This window comes from Orcinus orca, chromosome 13 (assembly GCF_937001465.1).
Source record: "Orcinus orca chromosome 13, mOrcOrc1.1, whole genome shotgun sequence".
Taxonomy (NCBI): Eukaryota; Metazoa; Chordata; class Mammalia; order Artiodactyla; family Delphinidae; genus Orcinus; species Orcinus orca.
Window position 1 is genome coordinate 83,401,716 of NC_064571.1, and position 22,466 is coordinate 83,424,181.

The 22,466-nt window shown below is 52.6% G+C and overlaps 1 protein-coding gene across 1 annotated transcript in view; it reads right to left on the reverse strand.

The window, feature by feature from the left end:
• GREB1 (growth regulating estrogen receptor binding 1) overlaps positions 1 to 22,466 on the reverse strand; it is a 69,194-nt gene that overhangs the window by 33,091 nt on the left and 13,637 nt on the right. Inside the window, exons 5-16 of the mRNA XM_012534854.3 lie at positions 20,278 to 20,421; positions 18,770 to 18,898; positions 14,998 to 15,111; positions 14,393 to 14,536; positions 11,617 to 11,802; positions 8,439 to 8,789; positions 7,234 to 7,362; positions 6,389 to 6,517; positions 5,556 to 5,753; positions 4,664 to 4,844; positions 2,743 to 2,938; positions 1,162 to 1,298 (exon numbers count right to left, since the gene is read on the reverse strand). Coding sequence (XP_012390308.1) covers positions 1,162 to 1,298; positions 2,743 to 2,938; positions 4,664 to 4,844; positions 5,556 to 5,753; positions 6,389 to 6,517; positions 7,234 to 7,362; positions 8,439 to 8,789; positions 11,617 to 11,802; positions 14,393 to 14,536; positions 14,998 to 15,111; positions 18,770 to 18,898; positions 20,278 to 20,421 — 2,038 coding nt within the window. The remainder of the gene's footprint in view (positions 1 to 1,161; positions 1,299 to 2,742; positions 2,939 to 4,663; positions 4,845 to 5,555; positions 5,754 to 6,388; positions 6,518 to 7,233; positions 7,363 to 8,438; positions 8,790 to 11,616; positions 11,803 to 14,392; positions 14,537 to 14,997; positions 15,112 to 18,769; positions 18,899 to 20,277; positions 20,422 to 22,466) is intronic.

Sequence of the window (22,466 nt, forward strand, 5' to 3'; positions counted from 1 at the left end):
TGTAAAATCTTGGAGGGTGTCTTCCCTCAGCGAGCTTATGAGAGCTCAGCTGACGACCCACTAGTTGGAGAAGTGGCCTGATTAAACCCCTCAGCATCAGAGCTGAAAGGGACTGAGCTCCCCGAAGGGTGCTCTGGGGAACACTAATCCCATGAGACCACAGAGATGCTGCACGCTCTAGCCGTCTCTTGGAGATTTACAGCACACACGGCACACTGAAGGCTTCGAGAACTCTCATTGCGAGAAGAATCCTGTGTTAAATGTAAGGTTTATCAAACGCACATGACCATGGAACCCCTCGTGACATAACAACTATTAGGATCCAGCAGTATAGCCTGGAGCACAGCTTGGGAAGCACATGTCTAATTCAACCCCTTTGTCAGCAAGCGAGACAAATGAGGTACCATGAGGGGAGACAGCAGAGCTCAGTTCAACACCCACAACTGGCAGCAGAGCCATTCACTTTGTTTTGTATTAGACAGTCTGTAAAACTTGGCCTGGCTTTTCCACGTATAAACTGTGTGGATGTCGGCACTTAACCCCCCTGAGCCTCAGTTCCCTCATCTGTAAGATGGCAGCGCTGATATCCACCTCAGGGGTCTGCTGTGACAGGGCTGAAAAGGTAGCACTGACTCTGGGTTCACACCCAGTTCTGTCACTCGCTAGACGTGTGGCCTGAGAAAGCCATGGGGTCTCCCTGAGTCTCAGTCTATTTGCAAAATGGAAATAATAATAGCAACTGGCTCAGAGAGGTTGGGAGGACTAAATAACATAATGAAAGTAAGAACAGTGACTGGCAAGAAATAAGCACACAGTAGGTGATGTGCAAAGGAAATAAAGACAAAGCCAACTGACCGCCACTCTCTCTTCCTTTACGCCTTTTGCTATCTCACCTCCCATTTTCTTGCCCTCCCTTGAGTCTCAGACATGCAATCCCACATTCTAGCATATTTCTGCCCATTCTCATCTCTCAAATTTTCTGGAACAACATCACCAGCCCAAAATGCAAGACGAGAAATAAACCAGGATCCCTTTAACGGAGGGACTGAGTCACCCAGGAAGGGAGAGCGGTGGCCCCTCCCTGGAATTCCCTGGCTGCACATCCCTCACCTTTGTACTTGACTACGGAGCATTTTTAGTAACTTCAAGAGAGACGGGTACCTTTTTCCCAATGCGGTGACCATGGCCTCAAAGGAGCTGTCGTATCTCAGCAAGGGGAGGCTGTGTCCTGAGAGGGTGGACTCGATGAACTCGGACAGCCCAAAGTACTTCTTATTCTCAGGATACAAGTCCACTCCCTAAAACAGAAGCGCATCGGTCACGCAAACACTGCCTTTGTGGGGACTGAAGGGGTCCCATGCTGGGCGCACAGATGACCTGGACAGGCATCTTGATCTGAACTGTGCTGACTCTGCAATCCCCTGGGTGACGTTTTACAACTGTCTTTCCTCTGCGCCCCAGAGCACAGAGCACTCCACGCGTAAGGGCCAGCGCCTCCCCGTCAGTCAAGACTTTTCCATTCAGTTGACCCCAGTGCCTTCGCCAAGAAGAAAATCAGACTCTTTTTTTTTTTAAACACACAACTTCCTTTGTTAAAATTGCTTCTTTCCAACAATTTTAGCTGGTTTTAGGAATAGACAAATCAACTGTTTTGCATTCAGCTGCTACTAAATCAGCAGAAAGAAATGCATTTATCCAACCAATTTTACCCACACTGATATAAAATTCCTCCCCAACTAGCATCAGAGCTTATCAAACTTCAGAGCACGGCAAAGTTGTGGGAGGATGCTAAAATTACAAAGGCATGAACTTCATCCTCAAGTAGCACAGTGGTTAAACATGAGGGCCGTGGATTTCGCTGGACTGGGTCATATCCCGACTCCAGAACCTTCTAGCTGCATGGCTTTAGGCAAGTGGCTTAACCCCTCCCCTCTGCCTCATTTTCCCCATTTGTAAATCAGAAATCATCCTAGCACCTGTGTCTTATCTGAGTTCATATGATAAAGCACTTAGTACAGTGCCTGCCTAGCTCACAGTAAGCGCTACATAAAAACAAATGCCGTTGCTACCTCTGATTCTGAATCAGCAGGAAGGAACCCAAGCATTAGCACCTTTAGAAGTTCCCTGGATGATTCCGAGACACTCCGAAGAAGTCCGCAACTTGATGTCTACTTATTGCTTGTGTAATTAGGTGGAATCCAACCACCAGATTTCTCAAATTACCAGAATGACTGCTGTCTTCTATTTTGATGAGAAAATGGCAGGTGATAAGCTGAAATAAAGCTCACCAGGGTTTGTGGACGTGCGTTCAGTTTGAGGAAGGAGATTTTGAACCTCCCTGCTGAAGGATGCAGGGGTAGGAAAGATAGGAACATTTCCAGGGCTTCTAGACAAACTTAGAGTCACCCCATGTGGAGTCCAAATCCCCACAGCCCTAGAGGACTGTACGTCCAACACCAGGAGAGCAGGTGTTCAGAACGCTGCTCAGAGAGCTTCAGTCGCCAGAGAAACAGTAAACCGACTGTGCTGCATTACATGCTCTAAGACAGGGAGCCGACAAATACACACAGGAAGGTTTCTAAAGACCAAGAAGGGTTTAAATCTAACCCTGGCTAGAATCAAAGCCAAGGAGCTGGAACCCACGGAGCCTCAACTGGGCTAGTCAGTCAAGTCTTTAGTGAACAGGATCTCTCCCAGCGCAAGGTCATTGCTACAGTGGGCCCAGCAGCCTGGGACACTCACATTACTGTAGGAGGCCGGCCAGTGTATCTCGTTGTAAGGACTGATGAGGGTGTGCTGCGTCTGCAGTGCGTACGGGAAGGAGGTCACGTGGAGCACCACGATGTTGGGGGCCTCCTTCACCTCCTTGCAGTTGAGCAATCTGTCCACCAACCCCACGGACGGGTCACTCTGGGAGTAGAGGTCATGAACAGTGCTACTGGGAGAGCAAAAGAGGGAGAAGAAATGATAAGTGGAATGGCAAGCACTGTCCTGTCACCTGACGACACTCAAGCAGTTGGATCGATTGACAATGAGCCTCCCGACGCCGGCAGCAATCGAAGCTTAGGGCTCTGCCCATGACCAGCAAAATGAAAGTTTAAATATGACTGCACTTCAGGTACCCGTCAGGGGCTCCCCTGAACACTCACGACTTATTAAAAGCTTGGCTGGGGGAACAGTGTCTGTAGAGGACTGCCTGCAAGATACACAATCCACCCGCTTCTCTAGCACAGGAATGCTCACCCAGGAGTTGTCAATGAGTCTCGCCTTTTCTCCCTCGGCCCCATCTGATTGTACACCTGCCTCCTTAAATCCTTTTCTCCAACAGTCCTACTGATCTTTCTTTTTTTTTTTAAATAAATTTATTTATTTTATTTATTTATTTTTGGCTGCACTGGGTCTTCGTTGCTGCGCGCGGTCTTTCTCTAGTTGCGGGGAGCAGGGGCTACTCTTCACTGCGGTGCGCGGGCTTCTGACTGCGGTGGCTTCTCTTGTTGCAGGGCATGGGCTCCAGGCGCACAGGCTCAGCAGTTGTGGCTCGCGGGCTCCAGAGCACAGGCTCGGTAGCCGTGGCGCACGGGCCTAGTTGCTCCACGGCACGTGGGATCCTCCCGGACCAGGGCTCGAACCCGTGTCCCCTACACTGGCAGGCGGACTCCCAACCACTGCGCCACCAGGGAAGCCCTCCTACTGATCTTGAAATGACCCAAAGAGGACATAACATGGTAAATTCTCTACTAAATTTTAAAGTATAGGGTCAGGAATGGGAAGCATTTCGGACACGGGGTCGAGGAGATAAGTGCGTTTCAGCCTTTCTCAGTGGGTGAGTGGTCTCAGCATTCTTGTCTGTAAATCTAGGGAAAAAATCAGTGCTTCTCCTTTCAGGTGGCAGGTAGCCACTCTGAGAAACCTACCCACCAAATGAATATGTACAATTTAGCTTTTTATATACTTCAGAATGTTCAAATTCCCCCGTGCCCGTGCATGGACGCGAGAATGTAAACCCTTTAACTGGGCGAACTTTAAGGCTCCGGCCAGCCCTGAGCTTCAGGCCCTGCGCTAAATCAAAGCCTTCCTCCGATACCCGACCCACAATCTTCTTTCCCCCCTCGTCCATGTCAGCGGCAGTGTCTGAACACACAACCCCAAGGCCAGTCTCATGGACATGACCAATCCTGGTGAACACCCAGGAATCCTGCCAGACTCCAGGCTTGACACCATGTGAAATTCATCTCGATTTATGTTCATTTGAATTGAGAAAGTAAAACCTCCCCTGGGAAGGGCACCAGCTGTGACCCATGGTGTGCAGCCCCAGTGGGGCTCCATCAGGGAGGGGCCTGGGCAGAGCTACTCCCATCAGGACCCCTTCCCGGCACCTGTCGCTCTGCCATTGATACCCTCCCTCCCCCACCCCAGCCTGCGACACTGAGCGAGGTGTTTCCCGTCTCTAGTTGCCATAATGGTACCTTTCAGAGGCTGCACTAGATGATCCCTCAGGTAAGTTCCGGCCCTAAGGTCTGAAATACACCCGCAGCATCTGCCTACAAATGCCAAGCCCCCAACACCATTCATCTTCTTAACACTTATACCCACGGTATTATCCGTACATATTCATTCAAAGAAGGGAAATGCCAGCCCTGCCATGTGCCAAAGCCCGTCTAACCTCACGAGATCCCAGTGGGCGTGGTCGTGGATGAGGACGAAGAGCGTGTGTGGGTTCTGAAAGGAGTTTTGCAGAAAGGACTTGAACTTGGTCTGCGCCTCGGCATCCAGCTTCAGAACGTACTGCTCGACCCTCTGCTTGGTCATGTGCTCCTTCTGCAAGCCGAGCTCCAGCAAAACCCCTGCAACACAGTGAAGATACATCCGTAACTCCAAACACGGTCATGAGCTTTTCACGCGGCAGCAGACACTTGAGGCGCATCTCCCATATGGCAGGCTCCTTGCTGGGACTGGAGGCTACAGGGATGCAGGCGGTACGTGTGAGTCAGGGAGGCCGATTCCCGTGCAAACGACTGTCGTGTCACTGCCTGCAGGAGCAGGGCCTGGAGGTGGGCCTGCTCCCCAGCGTGCTATGTACACAGCCCACCCAGGGGCACAGCAAAGCTGCCTTCGTGAAGCAGCTGATCCCAGCGTGGGTGACTGAAAGAAAGGGAAAGGTCCCCTCTCACCCACCCAAATCATCTCCAGCCTGAACGCCACCAGGCCGTAGGTTAGAGCACTCAGAGTGAACCCTCCGAGTGAAGACATTGCCTCTCTGTGTGGTTCATGTTTACTCCCCTTGAAAGCACTGGGAAAATACATTAAGTTGAAGCCAGATATCGGGACATACTTCACTGACTTGAGTGGGACAGAGGGAACACTCAAGTCATGTTCTACCTTTAACAGATTATAAAATAGTGGACAAGTCGCTTCCTCTGGGTATCAGTTTCATGAGCTATGAAACCGGCACCCTCTACTTTAGAAGTAAAGATGGTGTTAGAATCCAAACCTGAATGCAAACAGATCAAAGCTTCTCCACACAGACTCCACACTTGCCCCTGAAAGGCCCGTACCTGAATGCCAGACGTGGAACAGGGTCTGCTGGTAGGTCACTTCTGAGGGTGGAATACAAATCAGAAAGTCCACCTTCTCAAAGGATCCTAAGTCCAGATTCTGGGTGCTGGAATCTGCGATTGAACACACGTGGGAGAGGAGCTTCTGGGCCACGGCGAGCTGGAAGGGCCGGATGCGGTGGGGCTCCAGATGGTAACCTGGAACCAGAGTCCCCGTCAAGGTGAGGTGCACGCCAGCGGATGGCTACAGCCCTGGACCTCTGCTAGGGAATCAGCAGGGGGCCCCCGTCTAGCACACAAAGGGATGAGGGAACGGGGAAAACACCAATATTCACTGAGCGCCTGCTCCGGACCACCGTGATGGTCATTTCGCACCCTTTTCCTAATTGAAAAATAAAAGGATGAACAGCACTCAGGGGGGCACAGAGGCTGTGACCTACTCCACCTGGAGGGGACAAGGACGGCATCCCAGGGAAGCTGACGCTGAGATTAGATTTTGGAAGAGGTTACAGGTTCTCTGGAAGAGGAGGAGACCATCACAGCCCTTCAGGAACTTAGAATGAATAAAGTATTTCAACAGTGCATCGATAAACTGGAAATCAACAGAGAAATGTGCTATCTCAGGAAAACTGTACAGATGTACATTTCCGGGTAAAATGAGACTGTTATCGTCAAAGACTAAAACTAAAATTAGATATTAGGTCTACTCGATTCTAAGGAGCTGCCCTGCCTGCTGGAGGTGCCTCTGACTCTGCTTCCTTGCAGCCCCTGGGGGCCCTGGAAGCTGCCTCACCAGCCCAGAGCTTGGCCACCAGCGCCCCGGCATCACTCACTTGTGCATACCCGTGTCCCGCCGACATCTAGGGATGCTGATTTGGTGACGGAGGAGGCAGTAAGGGAGGAAGAAATCTGGCCTTGATTTTCCTGATGAAATTTGTCCAGCAAAATATCAATGTCGCCCTCTGCCCAAAACAGAGAGAATAACAGAAATGGGTTTTCCGTCTCAGTGAAACTCGGCAAGCATCTATGGAACACCCGCTACGTATCAGGCACTGTCCTGGGCCTGGGGCACCAGAGATAGGGTGTCCCATCCTGTCAAGGAGCCCACAGCCCAGGAAGGCAGATGTATGTGCTAAAGAAAATTACATTATGACCCAGAAGGTGCCAGGACAGAAAGAAAGAAGAGCAAGGTGCCAAAGGTCAGGAGGTAGGGGTCTGAGCACATCTTGGAGAAGGAGGGGCCAGCACGAGTTTCTGGGAGGAAATGGGGTGAGTCTTGTAGGGTGAGTGGCCAGGAAAAGAAGGGAGACGGGCACTCAAGGCATAGGAGACACAGAATGAGGCACAGAGAATACACTTCTCCAGTGAGAAGCTTTAAGCAACACAGAGGGGGAGGCAGGAGGGTGATGGACAGAGCTGGAGAGGTACGGAGAACCAGGCACAAGGCCCTTGTGTGCCCCCAAAGGACAGAAACCACAAAGCCGCCACCTAGAGAACCCACAGCGAGAGCAGGAAACAGCCAGCCAGAGACCCCACAGATGGAAGGGCCGCCCACACATGTAAATCCGGGCCGGCCTCAGCAGGTCACGGGGGATGGGCTCCATCCCCTGAGACGACCTTGCCCTTTGTGTCTTTCTCATCAATTTATGAATCTGCACCTGTCTCACTACAAGCCTACCTGGACAGAGGGTGCTAAAAAAGGCTCCCAGAGAGTCCACTTTGCCCGTAACCAGCTCAGAATTGACTTCTTTCTGGTACTCGGCAGGGGTGAGAAGGCTCTCAGAAAGAATCCGGGCTTGGTATTTTCCTGGAAAACAAACAACAATTTGGACTGGGCCCTCTGCTTAGAATTAGCACGTGAGCTCCTCGATGGCAGGGTCTGTGCCTGAATCTCTTTCTCCGTCCATCCCGCAAGCCCAGCACCACTCCTGGCTAAGAGCAGGGCTTCCTGCTGGTGAAATGAATAAAGCGTACACACCCCCAGCCCAGTTTAGTAGCTGGGACAATAAGAGGGAAATCCCCGAGTATGGGCTTTGGAACCTGACTCTCTCCCCACTTAACTAGCTGTGTAACCTAGGCTGACCCAGCTTCCTCATCTGGAATTCGTGGCTAAAAGTACCGTCTACTTCACAGGACTGTTGTGAGGATAAAACAAGACAATGTTTATAAAATATTCAGCCCAGTGCCTGACACAGCAGGGGCTCGAGGTTTATTACTAAAGATATTACTAAAATCAATGTAAAGAATTTATTAAAAACACAGGTGTTTAAGACGAAGGAATGCCAAGAGATGACTGGGACGCTGCAGAGTTACTGCAATCCTCCATCCCTCCCCGCTCCCCCCGGGACAGTCTGCGCTGTTTGGTGTCTGTCTCCCCACCGGAACACACGCTCCAGGAAAGCAGGGACATCACTCCTGTGTCCCCGGCCCCCAGAACAGTGACTGCACACAGTAGGGCTTCAATACATGTTTTTATAATTAATTAGCTAACTGGCTCATTAACCCACACAAACACAAGAAGGCCATTTTTTTTTTTAATCTCCATTAGGTAGTTGAAGAAGCTGAGGGCCAGAGTCATTAAACCACAGACCAGCAGGTGCACGGGGGACCCAGGTTTTCCCTGAATCTAACCAGATCCAAACCTGCCCCCAGTCTCTCTAGAGAAACGGGAACAGCTCACCTTCTACGCCAGGAGGAATGGAATTTTTCCCAAAGCGCACTATTCAGGGAACACCAGAGGCTACTGTGCGCTAACGGCTGTTACTAACCAGCACAGCTGCAAACCCGGGGCCACGAGAGGCAAAAGGGGGTGACGGCAAAGGAGGGCTTCTGGGCACCACCAGACTGCTCTCCCGGCAGCCCAGCGGCGGGGCCCGGCCTCACCGGTGACGGCGATGCAGGAGTCGATGGCGGCACTCCGGCAGGCGCAGATGATCACCACGTAGTTGGTCTTGGCCAGCTTGCCCTCGATGAGCAGGCGGAACATCTCAGAGAGGCCCTCGGCCAGGGAGTAGGTGCACTCGATGATGTGCACGCTGTCGTTGCAGGAGCTGGCGGCCAGGCCGGCCAGCCAGGGCAGCTGCGCCGAGGTGACGGGCGCCACGGCCCCAGGCGCCGGCGGGACGGGCTGCGGTGGCGCCTGCTGGTACTGCCGGATCTCCGTCAGGTGCGACTCCCGCCAGGAGCGCAGGAAGATCTGCTCCAGGTCCTCCATCAGGGGCACCTGGTCCGCCGCTGGCAACGACAAGGCGGGCAGAAGGGGCTTCAGCACCTGCCCCACGCGGCAACTTCACGCCAATATAACGGGGCCGTGCTGGGGAAATGCGTGTAAACGAACTCTCAAATAACACAACCTAAATGATTAACGTTAAATGGTATGTGAGACAGCTGGGAAATAGAGGGAGGTGATAAAAGCCGCCCTCATCTCACCATCCTAACAGAACCACTACTATTTTTGTGTGTTTCTCCATTTTTTTTTTTTTTTTTGGCGGTTCGCAGGCCTCTCACTGTTGTGGCCTCTCCCGTTGCGGAGCACAGGCTCCGGACGCGCAGGCTCAGCGGCCATGGCTCACGGGCCCAGCCGCTCCGCGGCATGTGGGATCTTCCCGGACCGGGGCACGAACGCATATCCCCTGCATCGGCAGGCGGACTCTCAACCACTGCGCCTCCAGGGAAGCCCCTCTCCATCTTTTTTTTTCCACGTGCAGGTTTTATATCGTTATAATGACTGCGGGCCTATGACTTCGAGGCGTGTCTGCTTCCCTCACCATCACGCCACAATCATGCTTGCGTGACGTTTACGGCCTTCATAAACAGCACTGCTAACGGGCACTGCTATCGTGGAGGCACCACCACGGACTGAGCGATGCTGATCTACTGTTGACCCCTGTACTGCTTCCAAATAAGCACATTTATAAACACTTCTGCAATACACAGCTTTACGTATAGGACGTTCCTTAGCCTAAATGCTCTAAATTGGGCTTACAGAGCCAACTAATACATATCATCAGACTGTCTCCAGATGGTTTAAATGTCTCAATGTACCACGACACTAATGACACACGATAACCCTGGTTCTCCTGCACCCTCAGCTCCACTGGATAGCATCGTTCGGGTTGTTACCATCAGTTTAGTTGAGAAAAGCATCACTTGTTTAATGTGTTAACTTTGCATCTCTTTGATGACTAGTGAGGTTGAGTACCTTCAATGCTTTCTTCCCTACGGGTATTTTCTGGTTGATGCGTCAACATTTCATATTTGGGTGAGCTGGAGGAAAGAGCACCACGCTTCGATGTAGAAGACGTGTCCCCATCCAGCTCCACCCGGCACCAGCTGTGCAGCCTTGAGCTGTCTTAGCTTGAGTAAGAGTGGTACCCTGGGCAAGGGAGGTGTTGATGGAGAAGGTGGGCGAGGTTGGATTCAGGATGAAGCCGGGCTTACTGACGGATTGGATGTGGATTGTAAGAGTGAGAAAGAGAAACACATGCACATTTTCCCAGATTCCAGACAGTCCTAAGCAGCACCCTTGAGGGTTCCTCCCTACCTGCTGCATCTCCATCTCCTCCAGGTCCCTGAATATTGAGTGTCCCAGGGCTCAAACCCTGGCACTTTCGTCCATCCACCACCCCTCCCAGTCTCTCATCCAGCCTCACAGCTTTAATATAGATCGTCACTGAGCCGGTGTTTCCTAAATGTATACCTATAGCTGCAACGTCTCCCTGGGGCTCAAGACCTGCACATCCAAATCCTTGACTCAGCCCACCTGGCTGCCCCATCAGTGGCTTAAACTTGAAATTGCCGAGACGGGACTTTCGCTCATCCTCCAGCGCCATGGCTCACCTGGTTGCTCAGGCCAAAATGCAAGCACCGTCTTTCCCTCACGTCCCTCAGACAGACAGCCCACCATCCTGACCTTCCCAATCTCTCCCCTGTGGCTGTTAGTGGTCCAAGCCACCACCTGCCTTCACTGGGACGACTGCACCATCTGGCCACACATGGAAGCCCATGTGGTCTTCTTGAAATGAAAGTCAGATCATATCTGTCCCCTGCCCAAAACATTGCAGTGGTGCTATGGACTGAATTGTGTCCCCCTCAAATTCGTATGTTGACGTATTAACCCCTAATACGACTTATTTAGCGATAGGGCCTTTAAAGAAGTAGCTAAGTGAGGTCAGAAGGGTGGGGCCCTAAGCCAGTAGGACTGGTGGCACTCTAAGAAGAGGAAGCGACACCAGAGCTCACCCTCTGTCCCCACACACATGCACAGAGGAGGATACAGTGAGAAGGCAGCCGTCTGCAAGCCAGGAAGAGAGGCCTCACCAGAACCCAACCTTGCTGCCACCCTCATCTTGGATTTCCAGCCTCCAGAAACGTGAGAAGATAAATTTGTGAGGTTTAAGCATGCAGTCTGTAGTATTTTGTTATGGCAGCCTGAGGCGACAAATACAAATTGTTTCTCAATGTGTCTAAAATACGAACTCTTGACCTTAGCCTGAGGCCCTACCCTCTCTCTGACAGCACCCTCACTGTCATGCTCTCACTCTGCAGCCGCCCTGGCTCCCACTGACCTGGGGCTCCATGCTCCAGCCCCGCCTGCCGCCCACCCATCCTCCCGCCTCTGCCTCCCTCAGAGCTTCATAAGGCTGGATCCTTCTCATCACTCGGGTCTCGACCCAAACTCCATCTCCTCACAGAGGCCTTTTCTGACAACTTGAAACAACCCCACAATCACATACCCCACCTCCCTCTGCTTATTTTCCACGTGTTTACTGTTTCTCTCTCCCACTAGGATACAATCTCCTTGAGGGCAAAGCCATTGTTTTCTTCCTGCTGTATCTCTGCGCCTAGAAGGGCAGGGAAATCATGTTTGAATTCTCACTGTAGATTTTGACCTACTTGAAGGCCTTCCCAGCCCCTCGGGGTGGAGAGCACTGCAGTAACCTGATAGCAGAGGCGGTCTTCACCAGGGTTCAAAGAGAGGGTCGGCAATCAAGGCTTGTGCGGTTCCCGTCTTTAGCGATTATTCCACCAGTGGTTCCCACGAAACGGGAGGGAGACTCACCCAGCTGGACGAGATAGTAGACGGTCAGCAGCAGCTGCATCTCCTCTGAGATGGGCTGTATCGTGGAGGCCCCGTACTGCCCATACGCTCTGGAGATGGACTGGGAGTTCTGGTAGCACGTGTACAGGAGAGGGCTCACGACGACATCGTTCAGGTTCCCACAGAGGTAAGGGAAGTGCCCGTGCCCTGGGGGAGGAGAAACAGCACCCGCTTGGCCCCTGGCCTCGGGCACAAGGCGTGGTCCCCACGTGTGGGCGGTCTCTGAATGCCAGGGAGTGAAAACAGGCAGGCCGGTTGCACCTGGGGTAACGCAAGTGCTCCTTTCCAAGGAAGTCTTGAGCTCCCAGCCCTTGCTGATGTGTGCACCTGCTCTGAGAACAGACAGGGGCTGTAGCATTTGCTTGTTCATTTAGTCCAACCCCCTATTTTAGAGCCAAGCAAGCTCAGGCCCAGAGGGAACTGGCAAAGCTGAACAGCCATCGCCTGAGCTGCTCCTTCGGCTCTGACTCCAAAAATTTCACGCGGGCAACGCCTACCAGATCTTTGCCAGGCCTGCGCCAGCCCGAGTCTCCCCAGCTCCCCGTTTTGGATTCTGCCTCCCAGTCTCCCAGAACTCTCCGACAAGCTGAGTTAGGAAAATAAATCACTGTACAGACCAGAGACTCCGAATACTGACAGAACTTAACAAATGCTTTAGTGAACGTTACAAGATTAATTCTGATGGCAACTCTCAGAGGCGGGTCAGCCCAGGCCAGTTCCGAATCGCCTCTGCACCATTTCTTAACTATGTGACCCTCCGCGAGAAGCTTAACTTCCCTAAGCCTCAGTCTCCACCTTTGTAGAATGGGGTGGAGAAAATCGAGCCCTCGTGTGGCTGCTGAGATGATCAAACGTGGTTCAGCGTGGGTGTGGCATCTTGTACTCAGAAGGTCTCCACTTATTCACCAAACACACACTTAGTGGACGCCTGCCGTGTGCTATGTACGGGCCTCACACTCGGCTCTGGGGGAAGATCTGGGGACTGGGACACAGTTCATGTCCTCCAGGAAATTGATTCCCAGACCTGAGGGTGCATGAGGGTCCCCTGAAAGGCTTCCTAAAACACAGGTTGCTGGGCCCCACCACAGAGCTTCTGATTCGGATTCTGGGATGGGCATGGGAATTCACACCTCTACTGAGGTCCCAGGTGACGCTGGCTTTGCTGGTCCAGGGACCACAATTTGGGTAGCATTGTTCACAAACATTATGGTTTATAAGAGGCAATGTAAAGAATTACTATTAAAAGAAGGATGTGAAATTTGTCATGAAAGAGGCACAGAGAAGCTACAACGGGGCCCAGATAAAAGGAATCTGAGGGGCTTCCCTGGTGGTGCAGTGGTTAAGAATCCACCTGCCAACGCAGGGGACACGGGTTCAAGCCCTGGGCCGGGAAGATCCCACATGCCACAGAGCAACTAAGCCCGTGCGCCACAACTACTGAGCCTGAGCTCTAGAGCCCACGAGACACAACTACTAAAGCCCGCGTGCCACAGCTACTGAAGCCCGCATGCCTAGAGCCCATGCTCTACAACAAGAGAAGCCACCACAATGAGAAGCCTGCGCACCGCAATTAGGAGTAGGTCCCGCTCGCTGCAACTAGCCTCACGCCCAGTTCAAAACCCAGACCTGCACCCTTCTTCCTGAATATCCTGTTCATTTTTTTTTTTAGGATAAAGAAAGGAGTACCCTCTCCTATTTCGTAATTAAGAGTAAGATACCTCCCCACTTTCCTACCACCCTCTCTCCTCTACTCCTACAAACACGATACCAAATAGTGTTCACTCTACTCAATACTCTGTAATGACCTATATGAGAAAAGAACCTAAAAAAGAGTGGATATATGTATATGTACAACTGATTCACTTTGCTGTACACCTAAAACTAACACAACATTGTAAATCAACTATACTCCTATAAAATTTTTTTTAAAGTTGATGCCATCTAATAATAACAGAAAAAATAAAAATAAAAAAATAAAATAAAATAATGAAAAAAACCCCACAGTCTGCCCTTATTTAAGAAAGACCTGAATGTGTGAGTGTGTGTGTGTGTGTGTGTGTGTGTGTGTGCACGCGCGTGACTCCGTGCCAGCCCACGGCACTGGCCAGCACCATCATCAAACAAGCCCTGCCGAATCCTCACGCTTCAAGGGCTCCCGCTTCGTTAGGAAGGAATTTCCTTAGTTGAGCCACAAATTGACCTCCAACCACGTACATAAGCCCACAAAATAGAGGTCAAATCTGGTCTTGTTTCATGCTTCTGCCTGGTGACCATGGCTATCTTTGCCCAAAGTCAGATTTCATGGCCCCAAAATACTAGTGGTCACAGGACAACCCGCCAGACCGGGGGCCTGACAAATCGGCAAGGGGCTGATGACCCATCCCTCACCCTCGGTGCTCAGCCCTGGGCCTGGTACCATGGCAGGAGCCGAGTGAGGCTGAGAGAGGGACTGATTGAAGGAACAAATGAACAAGCAAATGGTCGTCATGGGACAGGATTGTCTCACTTGGGCTCATCGTAGAAAACGGTGACAAGCTCTGAAACTCTGGCGCCTGATCAGGGGCTACCCCAGTGACCAGTCTGCTTGGTTCTCTCATTGCCCCGGAAAGGATTTTAGAGTTTTCCCAGGAGGACCCCTTGGTGTGGAGTCAGACTGGGAGGACGTGTCATGTTGCCTGTTTCTCGTGCGTTCCCTGGGCTCCCCGACTTCCACCACTCGTCACACTGCTGTACTTGCCTTTAAAGATCACTGGCTTGGCCTTGCATATTTTCAGCAAGTTGTCGGGAACGGACACTGGTTCTCCGGAGGCCACAACGGGAAAGGTGACTGAAGCCGGTCCCACCAAGCCAACCTGGGGCATGCAGGTCACGCCTGTGCTCTCTAGGGACACGCCGAGAGCATTAGGAAGACACGTCAGACAAAGCATCCACCTCCGGCAGACCTGCCGTCAGGCTGGCCAACACATGTGCTACAACTTGACCAGTTCCCTGCTTATGGGAGCATCCAAGTCCGGGAATCACAGATTCCTGCGGTCAAAAGCATCTTAAAGGTCGCTGGGTCCCCCTTCCCCACCAAACAACCTAGTCTCCTCCTCTCAATATCCCTGCCAAGTGACAGGCAAGCCTTTTAAAAAATTCCTCTAGGATCAGAGAGGTCAATACTGTACATGGGTCCTGGGCTTTGTTAAGCAAGAGAATCTTTTGTTATACCCAAGTCTGCCTCCCTAGAACTTTCTCACCAATACACACAAAAGCACATGTAAGCACACACACACACCACCGGCAGCACCACCACCGCTGGTACCCAAGCCTTGGACTTGGGGCAAGGATTTCGTCACTTACCGTACTTAGCTCTGTTCCCCCCACCCTGGGGGTGGCCACCATCCGCAGCTGATGGAGATTCTGGAGACCATCCTTTGTGGCGTTTTTTGGGGGGCCCGGAGTTCGATAAGATACCTAGGCCACATTCAGAGTGTGGATTAGGGTGTCACTAGGGATGAGCTTCAATACAACGTTCCCCTGAATTGGAGCACACTTATTTGTAACTTTTTAAATCACAGTTTCACAATGGGTTTTAGCATCTAGTGAAGTATCTAGGCTTAAGGAAATATCCCATCGACGTTGGTAAATGTTTTATTCCAAAGCTGTGCAAGTGTCTAAGTTTTAGCTCTCCGAGCATTACCTCCTTCATCTTTACAGGGGGATAATAAAACCTAGACTGAAAGGTGGTTTGATCAGGACTAAAGAGAATATACGTAAAGCACAGAGTCTGGGTCCAATAAATGGTAGCCACCAAGACCCACATCACCATCATCGTCTACACATTCCAGTAAATGAGTACGTGTTTCTATAGACAAGCTGCAACTGCATTCAACTTACCGCCACAGTTTCACCACTTGGGGGCAGTACCGATCCACCTGTGCACCTCTCCCCACCCCCGGCCTCGATAAGCTAATTTCAGACTAACAAAATGATGGGGAACAGAAGCTGGTACCCACTGCTGTTAATGAGTCATCCCGGCCCACGGCAGGGAACAGCATGAGAATGACTCATGCTCTGTTCTGGGATTATTCAAAGTATCAAGAATTGGTTACCATATTTTTTGGGACCCATCCAACACAAAAGTTCCCCTACATTTAGAGCTCCGCGTTCAACCATGACACATTAAAGTTTAAATTTTAAAACTCTCTATTCCCAGAGACAACCCCATCCCAAGGAAACCAGAACCCCAGATGCCTTCTGACGACCCACGAGCTCCTGGTGATTCTAAACCGCACCAGGGTTGAGAACCGCCGGTTTAGAGCAATGTTTCTCCAAGTCTGGCCTGAGACAAAGCTGGACAGAACCAGTGGGAGCTTGTTCAAAGTGTCTGCTCCCGGACACCCCTCAGCCTACAGAAGCAGACCTCTGGGAGGGAAAGAAAACACTTCGTTCACAAGCACCCTGGTTACACTGAGGCGCACTGCAGTTTGAGAATCATTGCTTTCGAGTCTTTTAAAAGTAATCCAAAGTTATCTTCACCTCTTCTTTAGACCGATTGAAAAGGAATGAAATGAAGTGAATAAAATGTTAAAAAACGTGAAGTTCTTTGTTTGCAGAGAGCTTTCCAGCAGGTGGTCTCCTCTGATCCCCGCAACCTCTGAGGCAGCTTCTGCTATGTTTGTTCCATTTAGAACCATATCTTCACCTCCCCGAATATCTGTCCTCAAGAGCCAGTAGAAGAGCTCCCACAAAGACTGAGATGCCAGCTCCTCTAAAAACCACGTTAAACTACCAGAGCAGGGAGGGCAATGGGATTGGGTCTCGGTACTAAGGATGGAAGATCTACAGGTATTTTCTCCCTTTGGGATGCTAACACTAACTGTCTCTACGTGGACTCTAAGCTCATGATTTCTGCCAAAATGATGTCACCAGGAGCTGCCCCTGTGGACCATCTATTTCTGGCCATGTGTCCTGGTAGTGGGGAGGGGGACCCTATTTGGCACTTTGGGGGAGACAAGTCTTCATCATATAGCCCACTTCCTGCAGGCACTGCACATCCGGACCCTGAGCTGGGACAACCAAAAAAAGGATCCTGCACATTTCCTAACTCCCTCCCCCACCCTACCCCCGCCCCGTCCCGCAGGGGCAGCACTTCCACTGCGAACCACTGAGCGACAGTCCCCAAGCCCTGGTTAAACACTCCTTGTAGCTTCAGAAGCAGTTTCTTAAAACTGGTTCCAGCTCTCCCCAGAGCAGGCGTGAGGCACAGGACCTCCAGCTGTGCCCTTAACGGTGCAACCGCACTCCACCAGCATCCCTCACGCCCTCTGGGCCAGGCTCTGCGGAGTATCTGGGCTCCCAGAAGACACGATGGCGGCCCTGCTCCCAGGAACTTCACAGGCCCGACAGACACAAATGGCCGCGGAACAAAGCCTGACACCTGAGTGTCACAAGGAGGGAGCCCTCCTACAGGGAGGAGGTGACACCTGAGCTAAGCTCTGAAGGGCACGTATAGAAGGTGGGTGGCGAGAGCCCTTCAAGGGCACGGATGTGTGACCAGGGCATAGAGACAGGATGGGGAGGGCACTGAGCTGTACCCAATACAGCCAGGGTACGAGTTCTTAAGTAGAAAGAGTGGGGAATGAGCGAGTTCAAAAGGTTGGTTGGGGCCAGATTCCGGAAGTTTCCAGCATCACGCTAGGGAACTGGGGCTCTGTTTCTCATGCCCCTCCAAGGAAACACATTCATTCACCACAGAAGGAGCCTCCGGTTGGGTCCACAGAGCCAACCTCATAGGGCCCAGGCTGAAGGATGTCCTCTGTCCCTGCTGTCCGGGGTGGACGCACCCAGGCCTCAGTGCAGGGAGGGGAGGTACCAGCAGCACAGTCTCCCGTCACCGTCCCCAGAGGCTCAGTCCTCAGCCACTGGTCGCCCTAAATTTAGCACCTAGCCGAGAAGAAACAGTCTTGGGAGGAAAAGCGGGTGCCTGCCTGGGGTTCCTCACACTGGGGAAGTTACAGGGATTTGACTCCAGAATGGACACTCTGGTCAGGACTGCGAAAGCTCAGATCCAAGTCAGAAAAGATATCGTTCCTTCAACTAAGAGGGAGACAATTCCCGCACCAGGGGAGTCCTCCGCCAGCCGTGTCACGGAAGCAGGGAGGCCTGGCACGCAGGCTGGTGCCTCTCTGGGCCACACTTTCCTTCTCTGTAAGACAGGTTGGACTAGACGGTTTCTGGGCCCTCTTCCAGTGAAGCTCTCGGGTCCTAATGTTCCACTCAGCTGTGTGCACGCAGGAGGGAGGAGAGACGTAAGACTGGCCTATTGAATGGCTCCAGGTAAGCACGGAGGGAGAGAACTGAATGTGGGGTCCCCGGACCGCTCCGACCCTTCCTCAACCCACAGCCTCTGCTCCAGCAGGAGGCCCGCTTCACCCCTTCACTCGCTTTTCTCACTCGGACCCTCACCGCCTCATCCCTCTCCCTCACTTCCTCCCATACGATCTCTAATTAATGCTTCCCCAACTGTCAGCTGCAACTCAGCTGTCACCTCCGCCAGGAAGCCCTCCCTGAAAAGACCAGCTCAGTGATGGTGTTGATGCAGGTGGCGATAATGGCGCCCCTTAGTGAGCTGCCAGTTGTGCCCTGAATTTCCATACAGCGCCTCATCTAACCTCCAACTGCCCTCAGAGCAGAATTCTCATCTCCTGATGAGGGAATGTTTAGCCAGGAGACTTGATCCCCCGACAGAGCTGGGTTTTGAATTCTTGTTCATCTGACTCTGGAGCCCCTATCTTCCCATGACACCACGTGGCCCCATTTCTCCAGAACTCTCCAGCCCTCACGGTGGGCGGCCCACAATGCGACAGGTCACCCGCCCATACGGGGCTCCCACTGTGCTGGGCAGACACACCCACCACCCAAGTCGGGGGCCGCCCCCCCCCGGTGCCAGGGTCTGAGCACAGCCCCACGGACTCAGGAGGCACCTGCTGACCTGGCCTGACTCTCCTTCCAAGCCCCCCAATTCCAGGAGGCTCGGGGGCCTCGGCACGGGGGCTCCCCCATCCTCCCGCCCCGCCACCGTCTTGACCCAGAGCAGAGTAAGGCCCCCGAACAGGACAGGCAAGGCTACCTAAGGCCGAGGGACGCGGTGCGGCAGACAGGCTGTGCTTCACCAGCAGCTGGTGCTTCGGGGAGTCTTTGCCGTTGAAAACAGCCGGACCCACGGCTGCGGTTAGTGACGCATGATCGTGGGCTGGTCCTGACAGCAGAGAGAAAGAGGGGAGAGAGCGGGGCACTCTGTGAGCCCAGCAAGCAGGAGATGACTCTTCCTCCATTTTACAAATGAGCCTTTCACTGATGCGGCCCGTCGGGAGTCAGAGCTCTTGCCAGAGTGATTCTGCGCCCCCCGGAGAAAGCACAGACACACACGGACAGGCACACACGCATATGTGCACACACAGGCACACACACTCCTGCGCGTGCTTTACTGAGCACGCCTGGTGAGAGAAGGGCCAACGGGGCCCCTGGATTCCGGGAGCACCCCTGCATCTGCTCCACCCTCCTTCCACCTTCTCGCTCACCCTCCTGAGTTCAGGGGCATGTCAAACATGCTCAGGAAAGCAGCCAGGTTTGCCATCGCCCAGATCCAGGCTGCCCCAGGCTGGCCCATCGCCCAGCCTGGGGCTCCCCGGGCCCGAGGAGAATTCTGGGGGCCATCGGGGGCTGTGGTCTTGTAAGTCACCCACATCAGCCAGAATGATCTGGAAGGCACTCCAGACTCAGGAGCAGCACAAAACATCTCCTGTGTTGAGGCGGCATGGTGAGGGGTTAAGGGTGGGTTCCGAAGCCAGACGACCCGTGTCTGAGCCCCAGCTCTGCTGCGTACTTGCTGTGCAACCTTCCTTAACTTACGTCACCTCCCATTGTTCTCATCTAGACAATGGAGGTAATCACAGAGCCACTGTGAGGACGACACGAGTTAACAGAAGGTCATAAGCACAAAGTATTTGCTATTACTATCATTGTACTCAATTCTTACGATCACCCTGCAGATTAGACAGAAAAGGTTTTCTCCATCTGTACGGATGAGGAAACGGAGATTCAAAGAGTTAAAATGAGTGGCTTCAAGTCACCTGGCTAGGAGGCAGCAGCGCTGGAACTCACACCAAGGTGTTCTGACGACAAAAGCAGTGATCCCTCCAGCTGCCAAGGTGTGACAGGCCCCAGGCGGCCCGGGCACAGTGAGGACAACAGCAGACACCACGTGGACCGGGGGACACCGTGCCTCTGGAGGACAGTGTGTTCCCAGCCCAGGTGCAGCCTCTTCGCTGTGGATTATGAGTCACATGGGGCAAGGGCCCGGTTCCCCTCGGCAGAGCCCCTGGGCAGGAGGAATAACGACCACCAACCCACCAGAGGCCTTGGGAAGGAGGCTGCTATCTCCTTGATAACAGCTGTCGTGCTTATCAGGTCTGTTTGTCATGGCAAATGCCAAGTTCATGAACCAGAAATGCCTGTATCAAATCCTACTGCCCGTGAGATCCTATGCGAGCATCTTTGTGCCTCAATTTCCAAGTCAGAACATTGGGGAAACTAAAGCCCACTCCCGGCATGTCCGGCGCTGCTCCATCATCTCACCTGCCTGCGGTGCTCCCAGCGGGACGCTCGGGGTCGTCCCAGGACCAGGCTCGCTGGGGAAGGGAGCTGGCAGCCCAGAGCTCTCCAGCGGTGGGAACAGAGAGCTGGAACACGCACTGGCGGATGCCTGCCGGCTTCTGAGCTCTGTGGGGAAGATGCACACGTGAAAACCAGCCCACTGCTCCTCCCCAGCAGTGTGAGATGACTTCCTAGACCGGAAGCTGTCCTGTAGGAGAGCCAGCTACAGAGATGACCACAGCGGTGCCAAGCCCATCCTAGTCTCTTCGTCCGGGGAAGGGGGGGATGTGACACGCCCCAGGCTCGGTGCCAAAGGCAGGGGATCCATCTGAGGGACAGCTCTTCTGCCAGGAGCAGGAACAATAGTGACCATTTGGGAAACAGACAGGAACACATGATACAAACGAAACCTTCCATCACCGCCCTTCAAGTCCAAGGGAAGAACAGAGCTTTACTCAAAGGTAATGGAACAGCTAATACCATCCTCCAGCCCTAAATCACTCTCTGTCCGGAAGATTAACCCCCAGGAGTACTTGGTCACAGCAAGTGATCAAAGGCTCTTATCTGGTCCCACAAGGGGAAGAACCACTGCCTCCCCAGGACGTAGAAAATGACAGGCATGTATGCAGTAGGAGCTCAAGAAATATTTACTGAGCCATGCAAGAACAGGAGAGGGGCGGGAGAGGAGTGATGGGAGGGGACAGGGGAAGAACGTCCAGAGCCAGCCCCTCCTGAAGCCCTCTGCTCTACTTGCAGAAGCTGGCTGGGAGATTCCAGGTGACCAGAGTGAATCTACGCAGACAGGTGAGGGACAACAGTCTGGCTCTCCCGGGCACCTCGCGGAGACCACTCCTAGGACACATCCCTCCCCAGCTGTTTGTGAGGGGATGGGGGGGATCTCAGAGAGTACCTGGGCCTGGGAAATCCAGCCCCTCTGCCCCTATAGTCTGACTGCAGCCATGAGAATACGGAGAGAGAGAGAAGGGCGGAGTGTGGCCCTTTCCTAAAGCGGGAGCCCACTCACTTCTGCAAGGACCAGCACCAGGAAGCTGGTCTTTCTCTTCACAGTTAACAGGCTGTGGAGCGGGAAGGGGGCCTATTTGAGCTGAGTTTTCTCTAAGTCAGGGTTTCTCAACTTTGCCGCCATTGACTCTGGGTTGCTCAATTCTTTGGAGGGGTGCTGCCCCAGGCACTGCACGATCCAGCAGCATCCCTGGCCCCCACCCACGAGATGCCAGTGGCTCTCTGCACTCATGATGATCAACAGTGTCTCCAGACATTGCCAAATATCCCCTGGGGGACAGAACCACCCCCCGCTGAGAACCTTGCCCCAAATACTTGCCACAAGAAGGCACAGCACAGTGTTGGCCCTGTGTCAGCTTTGAAAGCTCCCATACAATCAGGCCGATACTATAAACTAGACGCCCGTAGTGCAAAGTCGCGCTGTAATTTCCCAGGACTATAGCATCTAGTTTATAGTATGGTAAAGCTGACACAGGGCCAACACTGTGCTGTGCCTCCTTGTGGCAAGTATCTGGGGCAAGGTTCTCAGCCGGGGGTGGTTTTGTCCCCCAGGGGATATTTGGCAATGTCTGGAGACACCGTTGATCGTCATGAGTGCAGAGAGCCACTGGCATCCCGTGGGTGGGGGCCAGGGATGCTGCTAAATCATGCAGTGCCGTATGGAGGGTCCTTAAACAACTAAAAGTAGAATTACCATATGACCCAGCAATCCCACTACTGGGCATCTACCCAGAGAAAACCATAACTCAAAAAGACACTTGCACCCCAATGTTCATTGCAGCACTATTTGCAATAGCCAGGTCATGGAAACAACCTAGATGCCCATCGACAGACGAATGGATAAAGAAGATGTGGCACATATATACAATGGAATATTACTCAGCCATAAAAAGGAATGAAATTGGGGCATTTGTAGAGACGTGGATGGACCTAGAGACTGTCATACAGAGTGAAGTAAGTCAGAAAGAGAAAAACAAATATCGTATATTAACACATATGCGGAATCTAGAAAAATGGTACAGATGAACCATTTTGCAGGGCAGAAATAGAGACACAGATGCAGAGAACAAACGTATGGACACCAAGGGGGGAAAGCAGGCGGAGGGGCGATGGGATGAACTGGGAGACTGGGATTGACATATATACAC